This window comes from Mustela erminea, chromosome 3, assembly GCF_009829155.1.
Source record: "Mustela erminea isolate mMusErm1 chromosome 3, mMusErm1.Pri, whole genome shotgun sequence".
Taxonomy (NCBI): domain Eukaryota; kingdom Metazoa; phylum Chordata; class Mammalia; order Carnivora; family Mustelidae; genus Mustela; species Mustela erminea.
In genome coordinates this window covers 120842758-120866696 of record NC_045616.1, presented here as the reverse complement: position 1 = coordinate 120866696, position 23939 = coordinate 120842758, and the positions used below count along the sequence as shown (strand labels likewise).

Sequence of the window (23939 nt, the reverse complement as noted above, 5' to 3'; positions counted from 1 at the left end):
AGTTATAGGCTACTTTGAGGAACTAATCAAAGCTATAAACCTTCTCTACAAAAAAGCACATACTGAGAACTATGAATACAGAGGAGCCTGGGTGGCTCAGTTGGATTAGCATCTGCCTTTGGCTCAGGTCATAATCCCAGGGTCCTGGGATCAAGCCCTATATGGGGCCCTCTGCTAGGTCGCTGTTGTTTCTCCCTCTCTCTTTGCCGCTCCTCCTGCTTGTGCTTGCTCTCTGTCTTCCTTTGTGTCAAATAAATAAATTTTAAAAATCCTTAAAAAAAGAATTACGAATACAATTTCAGGAGATTCTTGGACTTTCTTACACTTGTTCATGGCTCTTAGATTAAGAATCTCTGTTCTCTTTATGGGCTATACAATTAATTTGGCAAGCAGCATTCTGAACCTCATCCCTTCAGTTCACTAAATTTATGAATTATCAGCTCAAAAGTCACTGTTTAATTGCAAAAGAGTTAAATTACCAGTATTTTATTAGTCATGTTTACTACCTGTCCTTTTCTGTCATTATTCCAAAATGCAGAGATCATAAGGAATTCACAAGGACATGGTGCGGTCAATTACCAAGTAGCACTGAGCAATTTAGTTTTGGTTCCTCCCTTTGTCCTACTAGTTGTGTGTGAATCCTTATATCAGGTAACTCTAAGACTTGGGACATTTCAATTTTCATTTTGAAATGTAAGTTATATATGTGTGTGTGTGTGTGTGTGTGTACCTGTGTGTATGGATATGTATATAGCCACAATCTCAACACTCACTCTTTTTTCCCCCCTTTCTAAATGCTAGGATTAATTAAGTCTATTGCCCATAACTTGACCAAACACCTTTTTTATATAGTCTTATAGCACTTGTATTTTTATTTTGTAGCACATTTCACAAAAAAATTTTTTCTTCTATTAGATGTAAACTCTCAAGGCCAGAAAATTCATAACCTGGCATAATGCACCTTGCCTAATGGGTACTAAGTGATTGGTTGAAAGAAATAATTAATGAGTAAATGATAATTTTTATATACATTTTGAAGAGAAAAAAGGTAAATAAGGAGAAAACAAAAAAAGAGATCAAAGTTATAATCAAAGCAAAATTATAATGAAGCAAAATTACTAGCTTCAATTTTAGTGTTTTTTCTTTGTCTATCCATCTACCTACAATAGCAACATATTTAATTCTGGTCGCTAGGAGTTGATGGTTAAGGCTGATGACCTTAGTAGATCTTCATTCAAGGATGCCTTTAAAAGGTGAGAAAGAAATTCATTTCTCCTCCATTTCTGAGCTTTTGTTTTGCTGAGTCTTTTCAACTTAATTCTCAAATGACCTGAGGATTCTGCTCATCAACATAAACTACCACTGGAGGATTCTTATTCATTCAGGTTGGCTCATAATTAGCAAAGATACACACACACACACACACACACACACACACACATATACATATATACACACACACACATATATATAAATATACATATTTATATATATAAATATATATATCACTGGAGGATTCTGATTCATTCAAGTTGGCTTATAATTAGCAAAGAGATTTATAAACATATATATTGGCAGTATCGTAGCCAATGAGGTTTATCCGAGGCGCGATTATTGCTATAAATATATATATAAGAGATTTTACATATATATATTTATAAATCTCTTTGTTATATATTTATATTAAATCTCTTATATATATATATCTCTTTGCTAATTATAAGCCAACTTGAATGAATCAGAATATTTAACTATATTTTATATATATTTATATATTTAATTTTAATTAATTATAATAATATATTAAAAATAAAATAATGTTTATATATTTTTTATATATATATATATACACACACACATATATACATAGGGAGAGAGAATATCACTTTGAGGATGATTGTTTAGTTAGGAAATAATGATTTCAGGGACTAATACCCCCATTTATCAGTAGGATGGTTCATTCAATTTAGGAAAAATTCAGAGATTAAAAGCTGGAACTTGAATGTTTCAGCATCAGTAAGATTCTGGGATTAAGAAGAACCTCTTGTACCACAGGCACTGCAGACATGCTATTATCATCACAATCAGCTAAACGGCCAACTGAAGGTCAAATATCCCCCTCAGAAACAGAATCTTAGTCTTTTGGCTCTTGACATGGTTCCACCTGGAGCTGTTCTTTGGCTCAGTACCTTGGAATGTGAAGTCAACTCACTTACCACATATTTATTGAACATCACCATTGTGACAGATATATTGCCAGGATTCCAGCAACAGCAAAAATGAACACAAGATATTTCATGCCTTTGACAAATTTACATTCTGACAAAACAAGAATATAAATCCCTGAACTACAAAGCAGAGTGAGGAAAAAGCTTAAGAGAGAGACTGACAGCGAGGTCAGATACCACATCTATTTGAATAAATCAAGCATGGTTTTATGGTGGCACCACACTGAGATGGACATTGAAGGATGGGTGAGAGAGCCACAGATGGAGCCTGGAGATGAAGAGGGCATTTTCTAAGCAAATATGTGCAGCTGGGACAACTGGGTTGTATTTTCATTAGAAGAGCAAATAATCCATTTTAAATAGAATATACATTACATGTGCTGATATAATAGGAGATGAGTCTGGAAAATTGACTTTTCTCATATGCGTGAAGATTGTTATACAGTTAATGAAAGTTTTTGTAAGTAAAATCATGGGTTTGAGACCAGTAGTTACTATCTGACCTGGGTTTTTTCCCCAAGATTGTAGACCATACCTCTATCTGCTTATGGAGTAAGACTTTAGAAATCCATGTCTCAAGCAAATTATGAAAACAGCTAAGTTTGTGTTTGGATCATTTTATGCTTCTTTTGACCCTCCTCATGGCCCTCTCCCTCTTCCCTTTCTTCTCTAAGTTGAACTTGGATCTGATCTCATTCCTGGTGAGGAATGACTGAGAATGACTTGAGGATCAGGAAGGTGGGAATAATAGTTCTAAGAGGCATCCCCATATTACCAGGACTCTTCAAGTAACAGGCTTCAAAATACTGGTGAATTACATTATAATGACAAAATGTGAGGCAGTAGGATAATACTTTGCTGTGGAAGAACATTGGCATGGATCCCTCGAATATGTAAAATAGCATAGCATCTATAGGTCTCCCTTTTATGTTCCACAGGGGCCATCGGTTGTGAGAGTTAACAGCTTAACTCCAAGTGCAGATGAGTCAGGATTAATTATTTCCCAAAATAAAAATTACTCAAAGTATAGGTATCACACTTTACTGGTCATAATATATATATTTTTTCTTTCCATGAACTAGTGAAGGGGCATGAGTCAGTTGGGATAATGGAATGGTCACTAAAAATCAGGAGGTTCTAGGTTTTAGATCCAGTTTTAGTAGAAGTTTGTTTAAAAAAGAGAACCCATCCAAGTTAGAAATGGGTATGTAAATTCTAAGACTCATTTAACCTCCCTATTATCACAACAGGAGCCATAAATTACAGATGTCCTTCCCTACGGTAAGGCAGCATAGAAGAATGTCAACTCTTTGAGCATTCCTTTTATGGTACCTGTCCAGTACAGAGGGTTGTAGGGAGGTGAGAGCTGCTGATTGACAACTGACAAGGGAACTGGGGACCTGCATCTTCAGTCAGGTCCACAAGGGGACATTCTGTCAGGAAGATGTTCCGCTGAGCAGGTGGCCCCTGTGCGTGGTGCTGGGAGTGCCCCTGTTTGCAAGGAGAGATCACGTTCCAGAATGCTGCCCGGAAACGGCGAGAGAGTAGGTTATAGATAATGGGGTTGACGGCTGAGCTCAGGTAGAAGAAGACACCTGGAACACAGGAGATTAAAAAAAGAGGCACACTGAGGAGAAACTGAGTGAGAGGCATGATAGAGCAAAGCATAAATATTTAACAAAAGCTTTGAATCCCTGTGAAGTAATTCTCTTTGGGAAGTATTAATATATACAGGACTCTAATTGAGAATACAAAATGCTCTGAATGGATCTACCACCTGTGTATTTAGGAATCAAACACAGAAAGATTAAAGAGTCTTGGAAAAATTTAGGCTGGCATGAGATCTCTCTGAGATGCTTGGCAATTTCCTTTGATCCCCACTTGTTTAATTAAAGAACATGCTCTCAAAGTATTAACGAGAGATGCTTAAGTATCAGAGGAAAGGGAGATGTTTTTTTTATCTCATTGGAGCTTTGCTTAAATCTATAATTTGAAACTGCAAGTAAGAGAGGAATGGTAAATCAGTTAAGGCACAGTCCCTGCTGATATTTCTTATAATGCTAACTGTCTCTTCAAAAAAGCATGCCCCAATGACCCTTTCCTACCTAGCCTTTCCCCTTGATGGCTCTTCCCATCTTCCAGCTTTACTATTAAATAATTCTATATTGCCATTTGTTTTCTCCACCAAATGCTTTGTACACTGCCATTTTCCTCCTTGGTATACACACTTCTCTTTTTGCTGTATCCTATTTTTTTCCCCCAAGGCCCAAGATAGGCCTAAGGTTGAGAAGTAGAGGACTGTGTTTCTGATCTTGGCTCTTGCTTATTCTGTGACCTTAGAAGACTACAGTTCTTTTCTCCATGAAATGGGAATGGGAATACCATCCTAACCCACCTCCCTGAATTACTGTGAAGCTCAAGTTGAGATGCTATCCACAGAGGGACTGAGAATGGCTAAGAATATAAACTAAGCAATAGGCACTATCATCAACATAGTCATGGTTGTCCCTTTATGTAGTTCAGGACCTACAGAGTGCCATATGCCCTATGCACAGAACTGGACAGGGAGGAATATAGAAGAAGTGTATTGCTGTGGACTGTTAATTCATTCAATAAATTCTTATTTTGTTCCAGAAACTTTGAGGCTCGTTAGTAGGTAGTAGATTTAAACTTTGTTCTCCCAGAACTTAGAACGGTATTATAGAGGCAAAATCTATGCCTAACTTTAGCTGCTGACAAAAGAACAATACCAAACTCTATCTGCTAAGAGCAAAATATCTGATACTAACAGTCATCCTATGGAAATTCACATGATAGCATAAGCACAAGGACTATGATGGTCATGAAGGATTTAATAGTGGCTACTGACTGAATACTAACCAGCCCTGAAGCAGGCAGTAGATAATTGGGGAAGAGAGAGGAGAGAGTTCTGTGGTAGAAGGCACAGCCTGTGCAAATGTGCAGAGGCAGAAATGGTTATATTATGCAGGAATAATACAAAATGTGAAAAATTCTCGAATTAACTAGATTGACAAATGTGTGGTTTATGAATGGAAATACATAACTTGACTAAAAGGCAAGTTGTAGGCACTTTTTTAGTAGCATTAAGAGGTTTAGACTTCATCTGGTTGGCAATATGGGGAAGAGAGAGATGATATTTTAGCAGGAAAATGTTAATGTAAATGCTATAATCTGGAAATCTTAAAATGGTTGTCTTGATGCATCTGGAGATGGAGAGTCAACTAGTTAAGTCCCATGTGATCTCGTGGAGTTTTCCAATTTATTTTGTCACTTCCATTTTTCTCATCTTAACCACAAAGATAAGCTAAGAGCTATAAATGTTTTTGAGATTTCACCCAGAATTCACAATTAAATTTAACATGGAGGAAAGTACTAATGTCCAAGTATAAACAGTTCAGTTCACAAGGCCTACTGAGTACAAAAGAGATGGTGATTGAAAACAGATAATGTACATGGCATTCAATACTCCTATGAACACTGTGGTCTTTGCTTTATGCACACATGGAGTGTCCCACGCACAAGTTGCTCTTCTTTCTCCTCTCTGGTGATGTCTTTGGTAATCTAAAGAGCCCACAGAACCAGCCAGTGACTCATTGAGGTAGAGGAGCAAGGTGGTCTGCCTAATAGTCACACTAACTGAGAAGGAAGGACGTGGGTGACCATTCTCTTCTCCACTTTGGAGTATAGAACCCTGAACTTGAAGTTGGATGACTTGGGTTGGAATGCTGTTTTTACCGTTTGCCACCAAGTGACTTTGGGCAAAGCAGTTCTTTTTTGTGGAACTTTCAGCTGTAAAATAGTGATGATAACATCTACTTGTTGTGATAATTATAGAAAGATAATGTAGTATCATGCAGCTTCATTTACTTCTTACATCATCAGCCCATGGATTGTACAGAGCAGGCATTACTGCCATTTTATAGTTGAGGGAACTTTGACATGAAGGAGGCCTCTTTCTTCAGATCACTCTGATGGGAATGAGATGCAAATCCATGTCCTCTGACTTAATGACCTTTCTACCATTCTTTCCACCAAATTCCGTGGTATCATTCCCAAGCAGCATTACAGTAGCCTAAAAACAGACCTTGATGCCTCGTGAATAACATTTGGTTGGTTTCCGTGAGGATCTAACACTTGCTGAAGATAATATGAGATTGCAGGGATTAAACATGGATGTTTAACTAATAAGAATCATTTCAATTATGTGGTCATTGGAAGCAAAACAAAGGAATCACCTCTTAGACCACTTTCCTGCTGTAATCATCATGCTTAGAGTTGAGGTCTTCAATAAAGTAGCATCTAAAATACTGATCTGGTATATTTCTTTTGGATTTATAACATACCTCACCAATATGTGAATGAAATAAAAATCAAGTGTGTTCTTTGTTGTATGATGGGTCCCCATAATCACAGTATATGCAGTGGAACCAAGTGCTCTAAGCAAGATGAAGCAGCTGTAATTACCAGGACATTTCTGATGTAACCAAGCAAGCCAAAATGTTACCTGACACCACGTGGATGAGATTGAACGCAGCAGCCAGGGGTTCAGTCCACTCCTCCACAAAGCTGAAGAAGAGCCGGTCAATGTGGAATGGGGCCCAACAGAGAGCAAACACTAAGACCAAGACAACTGGAAAAGGATGATGAATGAGAGAGCAAAAGACAGTCAAAGCAAGGATAGGTGTGCAATGCCCACTCTGAGTCCATCATTCCTTCTAACATTCCTCCCCCCATCTTTCTTTCTTTTTTTTTTCACAAATCTTTTTTTTTTTTTTTTAAAGATTTTATTTATTTGACAGAGATCGCAGGTAGGCAGAGAGGCAGGCAGAGAGAACGGGGGAGGCAGGGTCCCTGCCGAACAGAGAGCCCGATGCGGGGCTCCATCCCAGGACCCTGAGATCATGACCTGAGCTGAAGGCAGAGGCTCAACCCACTGAGCCACCCAGGTGCCCCCCTGCCATTTTTCTTAAGCTATCATTATAATTGACCATCTAGATCTTAAGGAGCCTTTACATAGAATATTTGCACATGGGAATGAGTTATATAGGATTTAGGATCAGTTTTCCATATGATTGTACAAGATTTCTTGTATAATTTAAGTTTAACTTGGAACACTTAAAATAGTATTGCCTTTATTTGAAGTTCTGAAAACATTATATTGTGGAAAATATGTTACAAGAAGATTGTTGGAACCATGTAAACTGGTGATAGAAATATAGTGATTGGGTTCAAGCAGTTGGTGTTTTTTAAAGTCATAGATTAACAACAAACTATTAATGTAGGATGTGGTAAAACGTTGTATGGTTTTATATTGTTCCTCTGGAAATAATTAGAAACTTCTGTGAATTCAGTCATTCTGTAAGGGGTGGGAGGGACAGAAAGAAAGGGAAGAATCATGAGCATAATATTGCTTTATAAGCATCTTTTCATTGGGATGGGGATATATCTATTATATTATAACTTTTTAGAGTACAGGTTTCCTTCTAATTTCTTCTTTTTTCCTTTAAAATAATTATAGATGCACAGAAATATACTATTTCCCAGTTTGTTTGTTTTTTTTATTTTCAGCTCACAAGGCAGATATTAGTTTCTCTTTGGGGCATTCAGTCTTCACCAATATAAATATTTTTTTTTCTCTTCTGAAGTTATAAAATACTTTTATTTCCCAAGACATGATGCTTGAAATTTGCCTCAGGACAATTTTGTAGGGGCTAAGGGAGATATAGGAATATAGATGAAACAAGATTAGCTATGAGTTGATAATGATTGAAGCTGAGTGATGGGTACATACATGGGTGTTTATTTTACAATTCTCTGAATTTGTGAGTACAATTGAAGTTTCCATAGTAAATGGTACATATATTTTCTGTTGGCAGTAACATATTCAGAGTAAGTGGTCTGTCTGTGTAGTATAGTTCCAAGAATATCTGAGAGATCTTCTGAAATTACCCCCTGGGGAAAAGTCCCTAATCTATTTTAACTAAAAACACTAATTAAATTTTTACCTAAGGGAATAATAGTATACTGCCTACTATTCCCTTTAGTTAAAAATTTAATTAGTGTTGGCCCTCAGTGGGGTCAGCAGGTAAAGTGTCCAGCTCTTGATTTCAGCTCAGGTTGTGATCTCGTGATCTTGGGGTCAGGAGATTGAGCCCCTCATCGCTCAGCAGGGTCTGTTCTGGATTATTTCTCTCTCTCCTCCCTCTGCCCCCCCACCATGCTCTCTTTCTCTCTCTTGAATAAATAAATAAATCTTTTTTAAAAAAATGTAGTTACTGTTAAAATTGAACACTCCATCCCCCAAAGACAAATAAATTCTTTACTGTATATTTATCACTGTGACTTGAATGTGAGTGCACTTCAAGTCTTTTTGTAAGAGCAGATTTAGGTCAAGGAAAAAGGGGAGGGGGAGATAATGAAGACATGAGATTTCTCAGTAGGGAAAGTCAAATGCCAACAGGGGCTAAACAATTTCCAGGAAGATGACTATTAGACAAACTTTAGTGACTTCGCAGTTTTTTTTTTTTTTTTTGTTCATAAACCCCACATAGTTACAGTGAGTGATTTATATGAATATTAGCCTGAAGGATTTGTTTCTTCCAAACCTTAGGTTTTGACTTGGGAAATTTATTATAAATCTCCTTTTTCATCAATATCTCTCATACCCTAGTGTAGGATCATATATTTATAACATTCTTTTGGGAGACTGTTGATCAGTTCCTGGGTTTTAAAACATCTCTATGCAAAAAAAGAGTGTACTGTTTTGTATAAAATGATACAATGTTATAGGCAGGCTGATGGCTTAGAGTTACTCTTGGCCAGATGTTCTTAAATGTGGAATTAAGGGATCCCAGGGAGTCCAAGGATGGGTGTCAAGAGGCACAGGATCCCCTAAAATGGATGCAAAATGTTTTGTGTATGTGTATTTGCACATTTTCTAAGTGTAGAGTTCACAGCTTTCATCATAGTTTTTTTTTTTTTTTAAAAAAACCTTGTAACTCAAAATAGGTTAAAAATCACCTACTCATTTTATTTTATTTTTAAGGCTTATTTATTTTAGAGAGAGAGGCAGGGGAGGGGCAAAGGGGCAGACAGAGAGAGAGAGAGAGAGAGAGAGAGAGAGAATCCTTTCTGAGCACAGAGCTAACTAGGGCTCAATCTTAGGACCAGAGCCAAAACCGAGTGTCTGACCCTAAACTGACTGATCCACCAAGCCCCGCCCCCCGCACCTGCTCATTTTAGAGAGGAAAAGAAATGCTCACAACCGCAGAGAGCAAGATTTACAGAGTGAGATTTACTGAATACCCCACAGAGTGTATTCCAGTGATGCAATTTTGTGTATTGTTTGAGGGTTAAAAACTAAAATAGAAACAGGACAGACAGGTCCTAGGAGCTTGAGAAAACCAAGGTTTCGATGTTGTGGTTCAGGAATATTTTGATTCTGATCCCAACAGCACTTTCTCAGTACAAAATCCATGTCCTTTGCTTTCACAAACCAACCAACCAAGCCCCGAAAAAAGTGGAAGACTTACACAGCATTTTGGTGACGGATTTTCTGGCAGGTCTTTGAATATTTGCAGCTGCTTCATCTGCCCCAAGGAGGTGGTCTTTCTTTAGCTGTAAGGGAAGTGGAAAAAGATACCAAGGGAAGGAAACATTGTTTCCTTCTGACCAGATCCTGGAAGTGTTAACTCTAACACTGATTTTGCAGACAAAAATCTGGGACTTAAAGAACTATAAGAATTTGTCAAACGTTTAGTAAGTTGGAGGTGAAGTTGGATTCAAGTCATCTAACTCAACTGGACCGATGGTTGTGGCTACATTATAAAGCTACCATGTATCACATGCTATTCTATAAAACCTTACTTATGTAGCATATTAATAGGTATTCCATAAAAAGTATGACATCTAAAGTTGAAAATGTTAGGTAGCCTTTTTCATTTATTCATTCAATGATTATTAGAATGGAACCCTCTGCTATAGAGTAGGTAGACAGTAGAAAACAAAAATGGATATTATTTCTGTTTCATAAAGTTTATAGTTTTTATTATGGGTCCTCTCAGATCCTTTAATGTGCTTGATGGACACTATGAACATCTTCATGGGGGTTTGTGTATCACCCTTCCCCCACCCCCACCTTCCACACCCCATTTATGTCCTCACCCTCCCAGCTTCAAGGGAGACAGTGCTTCTTTGCCTCAACAATATTCCCTCTGACCCAGTCCTTTTCAGTGGAATACGTAGTACATCTTGAGGAGCACAATTTGGGAATATCTGTGTTACTAATATTACTGATAAGAGTGCCTATGTTCCTGAGTTTAGATGTTAAAGAGTACTCATCCTGTTGTAAGATGTGGTGAATCTTAGAGAAGTTTCTAAAATTTCAAATATTAACACTACCTGTGCATGCAATTTTCCCTACCCCGTTCAAGTCCCTTCTACTCTAGAAGACTCTGGTGGCCACTGGAGTCCATTTTCTTCTCCTTCTTCTGAACTTCCATAGCACTGAAGATCTGCATCATTCACTTAGCTGTAGAATTTTTTTCTCTTTAATTCACATAATTTTAGTTTGGGGGGATATACAGCCAGAGAAAGGAAGCTTTAAGGACTCATGATAAACTACTATCAAATATCTAGAAGGTAGTATAGTATATAGTTGTGACTGATTTATTCTAACATTTATTCTCTTCTTCTCCTACTAGCGGTATCCTGATTTTCCTTTAGAGAATTTAGTCCTTCTGCATTGTTAGTCGTTAATTTAGATGGAAATGATCCCATCTCCAGCTCCAGATTCAGTCCTTGAATAATGTAACTACTAACTTTCAATCACAGTGACTGCATAATTGGAATCAAAGATATTTCAGATGCTTACTTGTACTTCTAGGAATGGAACTTTTGATTCTCTTTCATTGAGAGCCTTCTTGTTTTCTGCATGTGAGTTCTGGAATACAAGAGCTATTTTTTCCCCCCACCATGAGGGAAGTGCTTGGAGCCACCAATAGCCTACTGTGACGATCTTGAGGTTGAAATCAACAGTATAGAAAGAAGAGCAAAGAAACAGAAATAAAGCTAGGTCTTTGAGAACATTGTGTGTTTTATGGAATTAATCTTCATCAAAAGCCAGCTCTACCTCTTAACTTTTCAGGTGTATACTTCCTATCACATGTTGCCAGATTGAGTTGGGGTTCCTTCCTTAACACTGTAGAAAGTTCTGAAACACTGATCAAGGGCATTAGGTGGAAGGAAAGTTCAACTTACTCTATATAATCTTGGGTAGATTAGGATCAGTTTATTGGAAGATATATTCCAATTCAAGATTAAAAAAAAAGAGAGAGAGAGAGAGAGATTGGTGTGGTTATGTGCAGCAGTAGAACAAACTTCTCTAATCAGTGAGCTTCCTGGGCTGGAGGCATTTTTACAGAATGCTTTAGAGAAGGTATTTAAAATCAAATAAGAGTTGGACTGGAGGCTCATTAAAAGTTGCCTCCAAAGCTCAACAAAAAAATATCCTGTCTCTAACAAACACATAAGCTCCTAAAAATCATATAGTGCATGGTTCTACGTGCTTCAGGACTCGTGTGGTCCTAAAGCATCCACTTGGATGATTAACAAAGCTGACCATCTGTCTCTGAATATATTGATGCTCTCAACATACACCTGTGTCTTCACAAAGTGAGGGATTAAATTTCCTGTGAGATTTGACCCTTCAGAGGTCACCTAGAACTTGGAAAGAAAGAAGGGAAAATACTGTGCAGTTATTAGGAAGAGATGGGAGGAAATTGAAGATAAGAGGTTATAAACTTAATGGTGAAATGGAATAATACGGGTAGATTTTAGTGTGTGGCACGTGATACTCAGTAAGTTATATATTACTATTGTTATTCTGGTTTTTGTCCTCTTACTTGAAAGACATCATAAAAACTGAATTTTGATGAAACAGGGTTATTTATTTATGTCTGTGTGTCCAGTCATGGATTACTGAGTCCCTTACAGAAATTCTCCTCATGGCACTGCTCACCCATAAGTAGCACTTGTTTGAGACAAAGAAGCAGCCAGAAGCAGAGATAAACAAACAAACAAAAAAACAAAACAAAACAAAAAATCCCTGCCTTGTTGTTAAGGTAAGAGTAATAAATCAAAGTGCAAATCTTACTAACTCATCGTCAATTAAATCTACTGAAGGTTCCAATTGTTTCATACCATTTTTAAAAATTTGTCATTGTCACAAGATACTTATCCCAGTATTTGATTTCAGTCCAAAATTAAGAACAATGAGAAACTACTGGGACCTCTTAGTCCCTTCTGTGGGTGGGTTTAACAGTATTCTTTGGTAATTTCTCTACTTCAAGAAACAATTTCCTTAAATCAAACATAAAGTGAACAGTTCATACAGTTCTTTCACGAACAGGCTTTCTGTACAGTGTAGTTTGCAATGAAAAGAAAATTATAAATGTGTTAATCATTGCTTACTTTTCAGCTTCTGTAGGTTTTAGTGATACAACTAGCCAGAGGGAAAGAGTGAAAAACTGAGTATTTATGCATCATATACATTATTTTAACAGAATCTGAAGGAAGCAATGTAGTAGAATAGAATCCAAACAATTTGTCTAACCAACATTTAATACTGCTTTAAGTTTGGACGCTTTTATTTCCCTTCAGATGTTTAGCAAAATAGATATTCAACCACTAAGTATTCTACCCACTTCTGAATTTTCATTTTAAAAGTGAAGATATGGGGCACCTGGGTGGCTCAGTGGGTTAACCTCTGCCTTCAGCTCAGGTGATGATCTCAGGGTCCTGGGATCAAGCCCCGAATTGGGCTCTCTGCTTAGTGGGGAGCCTGCTTCCCCCTCTCTCTCTGCCTACTTGTGATCTCTCTCTCTCTGTCAAATAAGTAAATAAAATCTTTTTTTAAAAAGTGAAGATACAAAACGAGTGAAAAATTGTGGTTACTGTATAGGAAGCTCAGAGGTCTTCCTATCCCACGCTCCTTAGCTGTGTAAGATAAAAGGTGAGGGGCGAGGTCAATGGGGCTGACTCAGGTTGATATATTATGCTGATCAGTTGTTCATATGATGATAATCATTCCAGCAGATGTGGTGTGTGGAGACTAAGCTTCAGAATACCAAAATATAATCCTAGCTGTTGTGTAAATATGTCTACAGTCTGAATGAAATCTGTTTATTTGGGAAAAAAATGAGTGCAACTCTGTCTGGCATGGCTGGATTTTGCTGCAATTCATAATCCATCTTCCTCAGTTCAAGTGTTAAGGCTACATGCAGAATTACAACTACTAGATGAGAGCTCCAAAAGAACTTCCTCTCAGAGAGAAGGAAATTCTGGGGTTGTCTGTTTGCTATCTCTAACATGTTCTAAACGTAGAGAGCATCTCAGTGGCTACTCATGTCCTGAATGCTCAGCTTTGAGCACATATATGCCCCCCCGCTTCTTCTTTGGTCTTGTGGTTTCATCAGGCTTAGTTTTTTGTTGTTGTTGTTTTTCCTTTTCTTTCCTTTTTCTTTTTTTTCTTCTTCTTTTTTTTTTTTTTTTTTGCCTTCTGAAGGCAGTGAGTACCAAAGTCAAAGTCAATCATAACTTTAGATTTGCCAAGGGAGCCAATAACTTAATAATCATCAGATTTGCTTAGTCTCTTTTAAATCTCTTAGATCAAAAAGCTCTCTAAAATAATGTTTCTAATTCTCTTTCAAAGGTTGAAAAGCTGGAATCTAGCAATAAAGGAAATAATTTAACTTCATTCACTCATTCATATTCATTCAGCTTACAGTCTAGTTGGAGAAAAAAAATCAAGGAACCCACAAATACAGAATTTTAAGTTGTAAGAAATGTGGTGAGGAAAATCACCAGGCATCATAGCACATACACAGGGACCAGATGCAGCTAGAGAGTCAGGCAGAGCTTCACAAAGAAAGTGTGGATGAAGTATGATTGAAAGGATAAGTTAGAGTTAGAAAAGCAAAAGGGATTGTGATGGTCAGCAGTAGGAACAATTCAGGCAATGATATAGCAAAAGGTACAACATGTGCAAAGACCCCGAGGCCAATGCCATAGACTAGGACCTATTTCTCCTGACTTTTAGTCTACAGATCTTTAGATTCTTCTAGCAGTGACTTACTAAGCAGATAATACCTTCTCTAGTGTCCTCTGGGTAACAGTTCATCCTTCCTGAGAACAGGAATTTTATACGTTGCACTATACACATAAAGCAAACTAGGTAGTTTCTAAGCTGTTTTCTGAGTTGTTTTTTAGCTCCTAATAAAAGGTGGCTATAGGTTCATGACAATAAAACAAAGTGAAACACAAAGTAATTGGTTGGGGGTAGGGGATGCATGTTTCCTACTCCAAGTTAAATGCTTCTTCCAAATTAACCCAAGATTAATGATTGTTTGGTGTTGGACAAAATGGTATTGGTCAGTTTGGGGTAGAGATTTCCCATAGGGCTGTTGATATTTGGAATCATGCAGAAGTCCTTTTCCTCCAGTGATATACACAGGGCATTCTAAGATACTGCAAGCTAGTCTGGGGTGGCATGTGTCTTTCAATGTAGAGGGACCAGCCCTCCAAGAGGAGATTGGCAAAACTCTCTGCCTGATTAAATTTACTCCTTTGTCCAGACATCTGTGGTTCTTGGAACTTGTTCTTCCTACTTGGATTCTGCTGCTCACCTTAGGCACAGCAGATATGGAAAAGGACCATTGTGGGGCACTCATTTCTGACATTCGCCTTTTTCTGAGGTGGGAGTACATTAATTGTCAGAGAATACAAGGTAGCAGAGCCATCTTGAAGCAGATGATGTGAATGTGATATTTGCTTTGTTTTCCCTTCATTTATAATCCACATTGCTCCTGCTCACAGATATTTTATTCCTTTTTTTAAGTTATCACAGACTGTTAGAGCTATCAGGAGCCTTAGGTATAATCTAATGTGACCTTTTCATTTTATAAATGTGAAAAGTAACTCCAGGAGAGAATTGTGTGGCTTGCCTGAAAGTGTATTTTATGTGAGCTTTCGACCTGGGACTCTAAATGGTCCCAAGACTGTTTCCTACAAAAGCTGCCTCCTTAAATGGGCATAAAGCTGTCACAGTTAGATTTCATCTCTATGAATTTAGATGCAGACTATACCAGGACAGGAATTATATAGATGCACTACTACCTCACCAAAAGTAGTTTCTCTCAGCTAATTTAGATCCTAAAAAGGGGGGAAAATCAGTTTACCATCCTGAGTACAGGAACCTCTAATTATTAGGTATATTGCAAACTAAGTGATAGTTTTTCATTCATCTCAGCTGTCATTTATTCCCATTTTCTTCTACTCTAATGTGCTCTGTTCACATCCTGTCCCTCAATTTCCACCCGGTCAAGAGAAATCCAGGTTGGTCTCCCTTAAGCCATATTTTTGCATTTTAGCCTGATAGTTCAACCAAAGTGTCAAAGCAACCATAAGGGACAGTCTGACTTTAAAACTGTAAGTCTGTCTTGGAGTAGAAGACAGGCAGAGATGGCTTATGCTATACTCTGATCAAGTTGGTCCAGAGGAAAATTCAATACAGGCAGTAGATGGGGGCTGGAGACAACAAGCTGTGAAATGTTCCCTCCAAGGGTGGCCACCTTGCACTGTTTAAAACGAGGCTCCACCTCAGACCTACTGAATCAGAATTTCCCAGGGGGAGGGGTCTGCACTTTGAATCCCAGGGTAAGATTTCTAGGTGACTGGTAGGAACTCCTAGGTTTGAAAGCCGCAAGCATAAAGGAAGAGTAATGCAAGGTGACTTAAAGGAAATGGTTTATATTTGTGGTAGGATTCGCCTAATTTTGAGGCTAGTCCTTTAACTTCTGCTTCCCCTCTAAGCTTATTCTATTTTTCGCTATACTTCCAATTCTGAATTTTTCCAGTTCTCAATTTTTCCTCTGAACTTTGAATCATGAGAGAAGGGATGCTGCCCTAAGCCAGCGAGCTTGAATACTCACTTTGAGCCCCATGAGGTAGTAGAGGACACTGATGACAATCATGGGGAGGATGTAGAAGAGGAAGGAAGTGACCTGGATGATGAAATTGTAGATCCATATGGGCTTGATGACTGCACAGGTGGCAGAGCCTGGGACCAAGGACCCATTGGGGAAGTAGTGGACCTTGATGCCGTGAATGCTGGTGTTGGGCAGAGAGAAGAGAACAGAGAAGCCCCAGACGATGCCGAGGATCCTGAGAGCCCGCCGCCGGGTGCACTTCATCTTGGCGCGGAACGGGTGGAGGATGGCCACATAGCGCTCCACGCTCACGGTGGTGACGCTAAGGATGGAGGCAAAGCACACCGTCTCAAAGAGGGCCGTCCTGAAGTAGCAGCCCACGAGCCCAAGCAGGAAGGGATAGTTGCGCCACATCTCGTAGACTTCCAGGGGCATCCCAAGGAGCAGGACCAAGAGGTCGGAGACAGCCAGGCTGAAGAGGTAGTAGTTGGTGGGTGTCTTCATAGTCTGGTGCCGAATAATCACCAGGCACACAAGGAAATTGCCAACGACCCCCACTATAAAAATCAGGGCATACACTGCAGTCACTGGGAAGAAGAATTGGCTGCGGGGAGGCCCGTAGAGGAAGGCCAGATAGTCCTCGCTGCTGTTCAGGTATTTCTCGGATGGGTCTTCCAGTTCCTGCTGGTGGATCCAGGAATCATTCTTGTGTTTTTCCATCACTGACACTAAAATGCAAGACCTGAGACTCCTCTGATAATCAGCGTGTGTCCCAGGCTGAGCCAGAAAAGAAAGCAGGCAGGAAAGCACAGACTCTGGGGAAAGAGGATGGGAGAGCGTGAGCACTTCAGTAAGGTTGGGCTGTTCAGACCCGGATCCCTTTTGAAGAGCTAGAGGCCCCGCCCCTCCACAAGCTGTGGCCCAATGAGTGTGTCAGATGCTTAGCAAGAGGAAGGCTGGGTCTGTGAGCTGGCTTGGAAGCAGAGAGCCGGAGAGGAGAGGGAGACATTTCTCTGAATTGGAAGGAGCAGGGAAAACAGCTGACACAAACAGGGATACTCTACCTTGAATAAGCTGTGGGCATTTTGAGCAGTGCATTTTGCAGAGTCCTGGGAATCTGGGTGGAAATGCAAATTAAAGTTGCAGGGTCTTGGGCAGGAGAGTACAAGTTTCCATTGATCCTTGTCACCTGCACAGCATGACAAAAAAGGGAGATCAATAGATTTCTCGAGTTATCTTGTTCTGTTGGAAATTCAGGGCTTACTGGGGAAAGCATGATCAATGTGACTTTTTCAGTTCAACTCTAGCCACAATAGAATCCAAAGCCTGAACAAACACATGCACATCATCTAGCCCTGCCTGCTGTCTGTCACTTCAGAGTCTTTGGGTAGTGCCTTGCTATCCTAACAGGCCCTGGGGTTTAGAATCAGTCCCATTCGTAGAAATCCTGTAAGACACTGGGAATGTCACTCAAACTCTGCCAGCCTCATTTCCTTATCTGTGAATTGTAGATTCATTCACTCTATTTCATTCAACAAATGGTTCTTGAGGATTTACCATGTATCGGGCAATGTTCTAGGCTTTGTAGAAGTATCAGTGAACAAGCCAGACAAAAATCCCCGTCACTTGGTATTTTTCTTACAATAGGGAATTCTGAAAATATACAAGCAAACTAGTAAATTCATAATATGATTAAAGATGATAATTTGTGTTGTGAGGGGGAAAAGGTACGGGATGATACAAAGGTAAGGCTGGAGGTGTTATTTTATCAAAGGTGGTCAAAGAAATCTTACATCAGGAGATGTTTTTGCTGAGGTCTGAATGAGGAAAAGTCAGTCATAATGGAGCTAAGGGAAGTGCATTCACAGCAAAAGTAATAGCCAGTGCAAAAGTCCTGAGGCAGTCACAAGCCTGATGCATTTCAGAAACATCAGGAAGACAAATGTAGATGGGACTTAATGAGTGGACAGGAGGATATGAGTGATTAGCTTGAAGTGACTGGTGGGGACCAGATCATGTAAGTTTTTCTAGGACAATATAGAGTTTCAATCTGATTCAGACTGCAGAGAGAAATTTTTGGAAAGTTCTGAGCAGAATTAAGAAAGGTGAAGTTTTAACAGGCAGGAGGCTGGTGTAATAGTCAAAGAAATAATAATGGCTTGGATTACTATGGTAACAGTAGATTTGGGAGATATCTGAGTGTGGGATTATTTTTACAAGGTATGGTACCATATATAGTTGTTGAGAAGATTAAATGAGAGTAGTTATATTAAACCATCTTATACTTAAGAGATGTTCACCAAATGTTATTTCCCCTTTTATTTTTAAATTGAATGATAAAACTAAGACTAAAGAGGTCAAGAGGTCAAGTCCAAAAATAATCTCTTGGTCAACATGGGGCAGTTTATGCTGCTCTAAGAGGTGGTATCTCTGTGGTTTAAAACAGTAAAGATTTATTTCTCACTCACACTACAGATTTATCATTGGCCAGCTGGAGGGTCTGCCCGTGCTGTACTCACTCTAGGATCCACGCTGGGGAAAATACACAATATATGGGACAACAAATTAAAGAGTCAAAGGCATCTCTCTATTGTGACGGGGGGGTTTAATCAAATAGAACGGTGTCTAGTAAGGGATGCGTAAGAGATTGGTGCGGGGAGATGATGTAGAGGGGATAGAGGGTGTGGACTCTAGCGCAGGCTTGGGGTCCACATCCTGAGCATGACTTCTCTTCGCTGAGTAACCATGAGGAACTTATTTAGTCTCCATGAGTCTCAGTTATCCCATCAGCAAATGAATAAATTAGCAATACTGCCTTACAGGATTGTTAGTAGAGTGAAATAGCTTCTGATGAAATGTTCAAGACATATTATTTAAAATAGAATAGCATTTTAGATAAGGATTTAATAGTAAGATATGTAGTAAAATAATAATTTAATAATAGAAGTATATTTTTATTAGGGTCAAAAAGACTTGACAGATTTAAAATCTGGAGATATGATTGGGAGTGTTTATGTGAAAAAGACTTCTCAGTTGTTGTTGTTGTTGTTGTTGTTTTTTAAAGATTTTATTTATTCGACAGCGAGAGACATAGTGAGAGAGGGTACCCGAGCAGGGGGAGTAGGAGAGGGAGAAGCAGGCTTCCCGCTGAACAGAGAGCCCTATGCGGGGCTCGATCTCAGGACCCTGGGATCATGACCTGGGCTGAAGGCGGAAGCTTAATGACTGAGCCACCCAGGTGCCCTGACTTCTCAGTTTTAATGAACCATTAGTACAGGAGAGCAAGTCAAAGTAGCTGATAAGAAAGTATATGCACGTCTATTCCCCAGATCACCTACCTGGGTCTGGATCTGCACTGTTTAGCTATGTGAAGCCAGTGAGATAGATCAGGGGTTCAGTATCATGAAGACAGGATGAAGGTTGGGAATGTTTTGCCTGAAGAAGACTCAGAAGAGTAAAGTGGGATTCGAGGGTCACTGTCAAATATCTGACAATATGTTTGGATGACATCTAAGGAGAGAGGGGGAAGCTCATGTGTAGAAAACCCAAGGAAGCCACAATAGGAGGGAGAATTCCCCTGGAATTTCCTGATAATCAAACAGAAAACCTTTCACCTGAGTGAAAAGAAGCTTAGGATTTATCCACCGGTTCCTGTCCTATTATTTGAGGGTTGCTCCTGGGGACAGTAACCCCCCTCCATCTCTAAACCGAGAGCTGAACAAGCTCCCATGTTGTCAGAGAAGGTTATGGGATAGGAAAACAGAAATGTAGCATGAACTTATGGAGCAACTCTACCAGCAGAGGTGAAGTCTGAACATGCATAGGGCTACTCTTGGTAGCTGCGGCTTAAATCAGGTGGGCTTAGGGGATGTGGTGTGAGGGTACCAGTAGCATCAGGAAATTGGAGGGGGAGACAAACCAGGAGACACTGTGGACTCTGAGAAACAAACTGAGGGTTTTGGAGGGGAGAGGGGTGAGTGGGCCTGGTGGTGGGTATTAAGGAGGGCACGTATTGCATGGAGGACTGGATATGGTGCATAAACACTGAATTTTGGAACACTGAAATAAATAAAATAAAAAATAAAAATAAAAGATATATCATAGCTGACATTTGTTGATCATTTTTTCTTCCCAATTATACTTGAAGCATCTTACATGTATTAGGCTATGTAATCTTTACAATAATCTTGTGAGGTGGGATCTCTTTTCATCTTTGCATCTTTGCAACGTGCCCAACGGTGTGCACGTTGGCTGATTTATAAAAGAGGAAGGAGAAGAGATCCTTGATCAGACTAATTTTCACAGACACTTCTCTGGATTCACAATTTCCCAGAAAGTCAGTGGGGTCTTCTGTGGCAGGAGAGGTCATGTATTTAGGAAGAGAATCATGGTGGCTGTTGATTTCTTTCAAAGCTCTTTGATGGAAATAGAATGAAGTCTACACTTCTGTCTCAATGACTTATATTTACTGGAAACAAAGAATGACTTGGGTGCTTAAACCACCAGCAGATGGAGCCTTTAGTAATTACATCTTTATGAACATAGATATCTGAGCAGCATCCAGAATAGACAATTTTCTCTGCAGATCAGAATGTGACTCAGGGAAAGTCATTACCTGACAATACAGCATGTTTTCAAGGGAGATGAAAGTCCCCATTGGCTAAAAGTCCTGCCCCAATAATGTTTAAAATATCACTCCTTTAAGCTTCTCTCCTTTCTGAGGGCAAAATGTCATCATCTTTGTCATCATTAGCAGTGGTAGCAGTGCCAACTTCCATGATCGAGTGTTAACTGTGTGCCAGGAATCATCTAAGTGCTTGTTGATTTGTACACTGGTTTCCATACATGGAGAGCAAGGAGAGACTGAAGAATGAGGCAGAACATTCCAGATTGGTAGGTGGCATATATGTACAAGTCTTGTCATGGGTGCCTACAAGACAAATAGATTTCTGCCCTTGTCTGCCAGAATCTTAGAAGTTTATAGAGGGGCTTTCACTGGGTTCAGTCACGTATACTGTTTAGATGTCTCAGAAATGCCTTCATCTCTCAGTGCTGTGCTCTCAGAACAGCTGTCAGTGTGGAGATGGTGGGCAGAACATATATTCTGAGGACAGGAGAGGGGGTAAGGAGCCTCTAATTACCTGGGTTCCAGCTCATGGGTCAACTGGTGGTCACATCCTCTTGACAACCTCATCCAATAGCACTTTATTTGAATTCTCTAATATAATCCTTGAAAAAACCCATTAGGGAGGTATTTTTATTATTATTCTTTCACTGATGAGAAAATACAGGATTTAGAAAGGTTAGATGCCCCACAAATTCACATAGTTAATTATTATCAATTCCGGGAAACAGACTCTCCTGTTTGGATGGTTTGGAACTTATTTGGATCCAAGCAGACTTGACCCTTTGCTATTTCAGTGCAAGGACTTTGCCCCAAATCATGATTCAGAATTACCATGTAACAAATTCCATTTTATTCTTATATGAATTACTGGGCCTTGTATTTCAGGGTTATCTACTTCCAAATAGAGTGTTCCTGTGGACACAATATATTCACCCAAAGGTCAGTTCATAGCTGACAGGCATGCACTCAATTCTGGGAATCGTGTTTTAGGGGACTCCTTATTTAAGTTAAAAAATAAAATTTTATGCATCCAAGTCAATAGAACCTGTCAAAATGCTTTTACATAGAAGCACATCCATATTGTTCTCTTATAAATTAGTTCACAGAATAAAGTAAGTGGCAGTTTGCCACATTTAGTGCTATTTATATAAAGGGTTACTTGTAGATGGCACCGTTCAGCATGCCAGCCACTGTAGAAGGTGTTGTGATTAAAAATAATCAGAGGTTTTTTTGTGGTCCATTTGGAGAGACAGATTTTTTTTTTTTTTTAATTTATTTAACAGAGAGAGATCGCAAGTAGGCGGAGAGGCAAGCAGAGGGGGGGCGGGGGGAAGCAGGATCCCTGCTCAGCAGAGAGCCCGATGTGGGGCTCGATCCCAGGACCCTGGGACCATGACCTGAGCCGAAGGCAGAGGCTTAACCCACTGAGCCACCCAGGCGCCCCTGGAGAGACAGATTAATTCACTAATAAATAATACAAGATCATAGCATGGTTACACAAAAGAGATACTTTATAAATAAAGCTACAAGATGTGATCTGGTTCTAAGATCTGAGAGATAAGAAGAAACTACTATGAGGCTTTAGGGATGGAGGTTGGGAGAAGAACATTCCAGACAAAGCAAAAAACATGTGCAAATATCCTGTGGTGATGGGGTGAGTCCACTATGAGGGGGAGTCTAGTACCCATGAGTAGGAGGCGTGTGGGGCATATTGTGAGAAGGAGACCATGCAGGGACCTGTAGGCCACACTGAGGGCTTTGTTTGTTCCTTTTGCTATTAAAAAAAGCCAATGAAATATACATTCTAAACAGGACAGAATCCTCAGGAAGATCCTTTTTGGCTACAGTGAAGAAATGGCTGGAGGTAGAGAAGATGAGGGGATACAGGCTGTTTCATTAATCCAAGTAAGAGGTGACGGTCACCTGGGTTCAGATGGTGGCATTGGAGGTGGTGGGAGGAGACAGAGGTAGGGGATATGGTCAACAGGACTACTGAGCGCCCAGGCCTGTTACTTCCTGACTATGTGACCTTGAGAAATTCTGGACTTTCCTGAGTCATAATTTCTACCTCTGTAAAAACTGAAACAATAGCAGTATTTACTAAAAGGATCTATGAGTTCACCTGTGTGTCTGGCATATGGAAGTGCTCACTTAGAGATAGCTATTATTAGTATTCCTAATGGAAGGAGTCCTCATAGTAGTTATGGTAGTGCTATCAAATGTAGGATAAAGGATAAATGACTAAAATGAAAATATTTCCAATACTAGATTCATATAAGTAGAGATCCTGGGTCAAAGAGAAATGATTAAAAAGAATTAACCCTAAATATATTTTTTGGTAAGTCCCCTTTTTTAAAAGATTTTTTAAAAAGATTTAATTTATTTATTTAACACATTGAGAGAGAGAGAGATGGAGATCACAAGTAGGCAGAGAGGCAGGCAGGGGAGAAGCAGGCTCCCTGCTGAGCAGAGAGCCCGATGTGGGGCTCGATCCCAGAACCCTGAGATCATGACCTGAGCCAAAGGCAGACGCTTTAACCCTTTGAGCCACCCAGGCACTCCAGTAACTCCCCTTTTTAAACCTGTGTTAGAGACATAAAAAAATTAAACACATCTTTCACTTTCTAGTATTCTGAAAAAGGCTATTTAAACTCAGAGTTCCTCTGTGGTGACAGAGCATATGGGTGCCCCCAAAACCTTGCCAACACTAGACATTAGCAAAGATTCCCTTTTGGGGTACAGTATTGTTTTATTTGGGTTTAAGATAGATGACACTTTTAATGTTTAATGGCCATTTCCATTTTTTTCTTTGAAATGCCTTTTCACACAGTTTGCCTAATTAAATAAGAAACAGTGAACTAGACTTTTGCAAATACCACAGAAACAGACACTAAAGGATGACACCCTAGTAAATTGTTGGAATTTTGTGAAGAGTCTGATGAAGGCAACCAAATAGTAAGGAGATTAGAAATCATAAACGTGGTAGCGCAAAACCCCAGGAAAGATTTGGCTTTGGGGAGCAAGTGCTTTGGTAGGGCAGTTTGCACATCTCTAAGAGACTGTCATGTGGAAGATGGA

The 23939-nt window shown here is 39.4% G+C and overlaps 1 protein-coding gene and 1 pseudogene across 1 annotated transcript; one reads left to right on the top strand and one right to left on the bottom strand.

Moving 5' to 3' along the window:
* The first annotated feature begins 1560 nt into the window (after positions 1-1560).
* Positions 1561-1684, top strand: LOC116587352 (annotated as a pseudogene).
* A 1867-nt stretch (positions 1685-3551) lies between these two features.
* NMUR2 (neuromedin U receptor 2) lies at positions 3552-17023 on the bottom strand. The gene is made up of 4 exons (XM_032334964.1): positions 16238-17023; positions 9782-9866; positions 6754-6879; positions 3552-3823 (listed from the first exon to the last, which is right to left on the bottom strand). Exons 1-4 carry the CDS (start codon positions 16952-16954, stop codon positions 3552-3554), a joined length of 1200 nt encoding a protein of 399 aa, XP_032190855.1. The 5' UTR covers positions 16955-17023.
* Positions 17024-23939: the final 6916 nt, after the last annotated feature.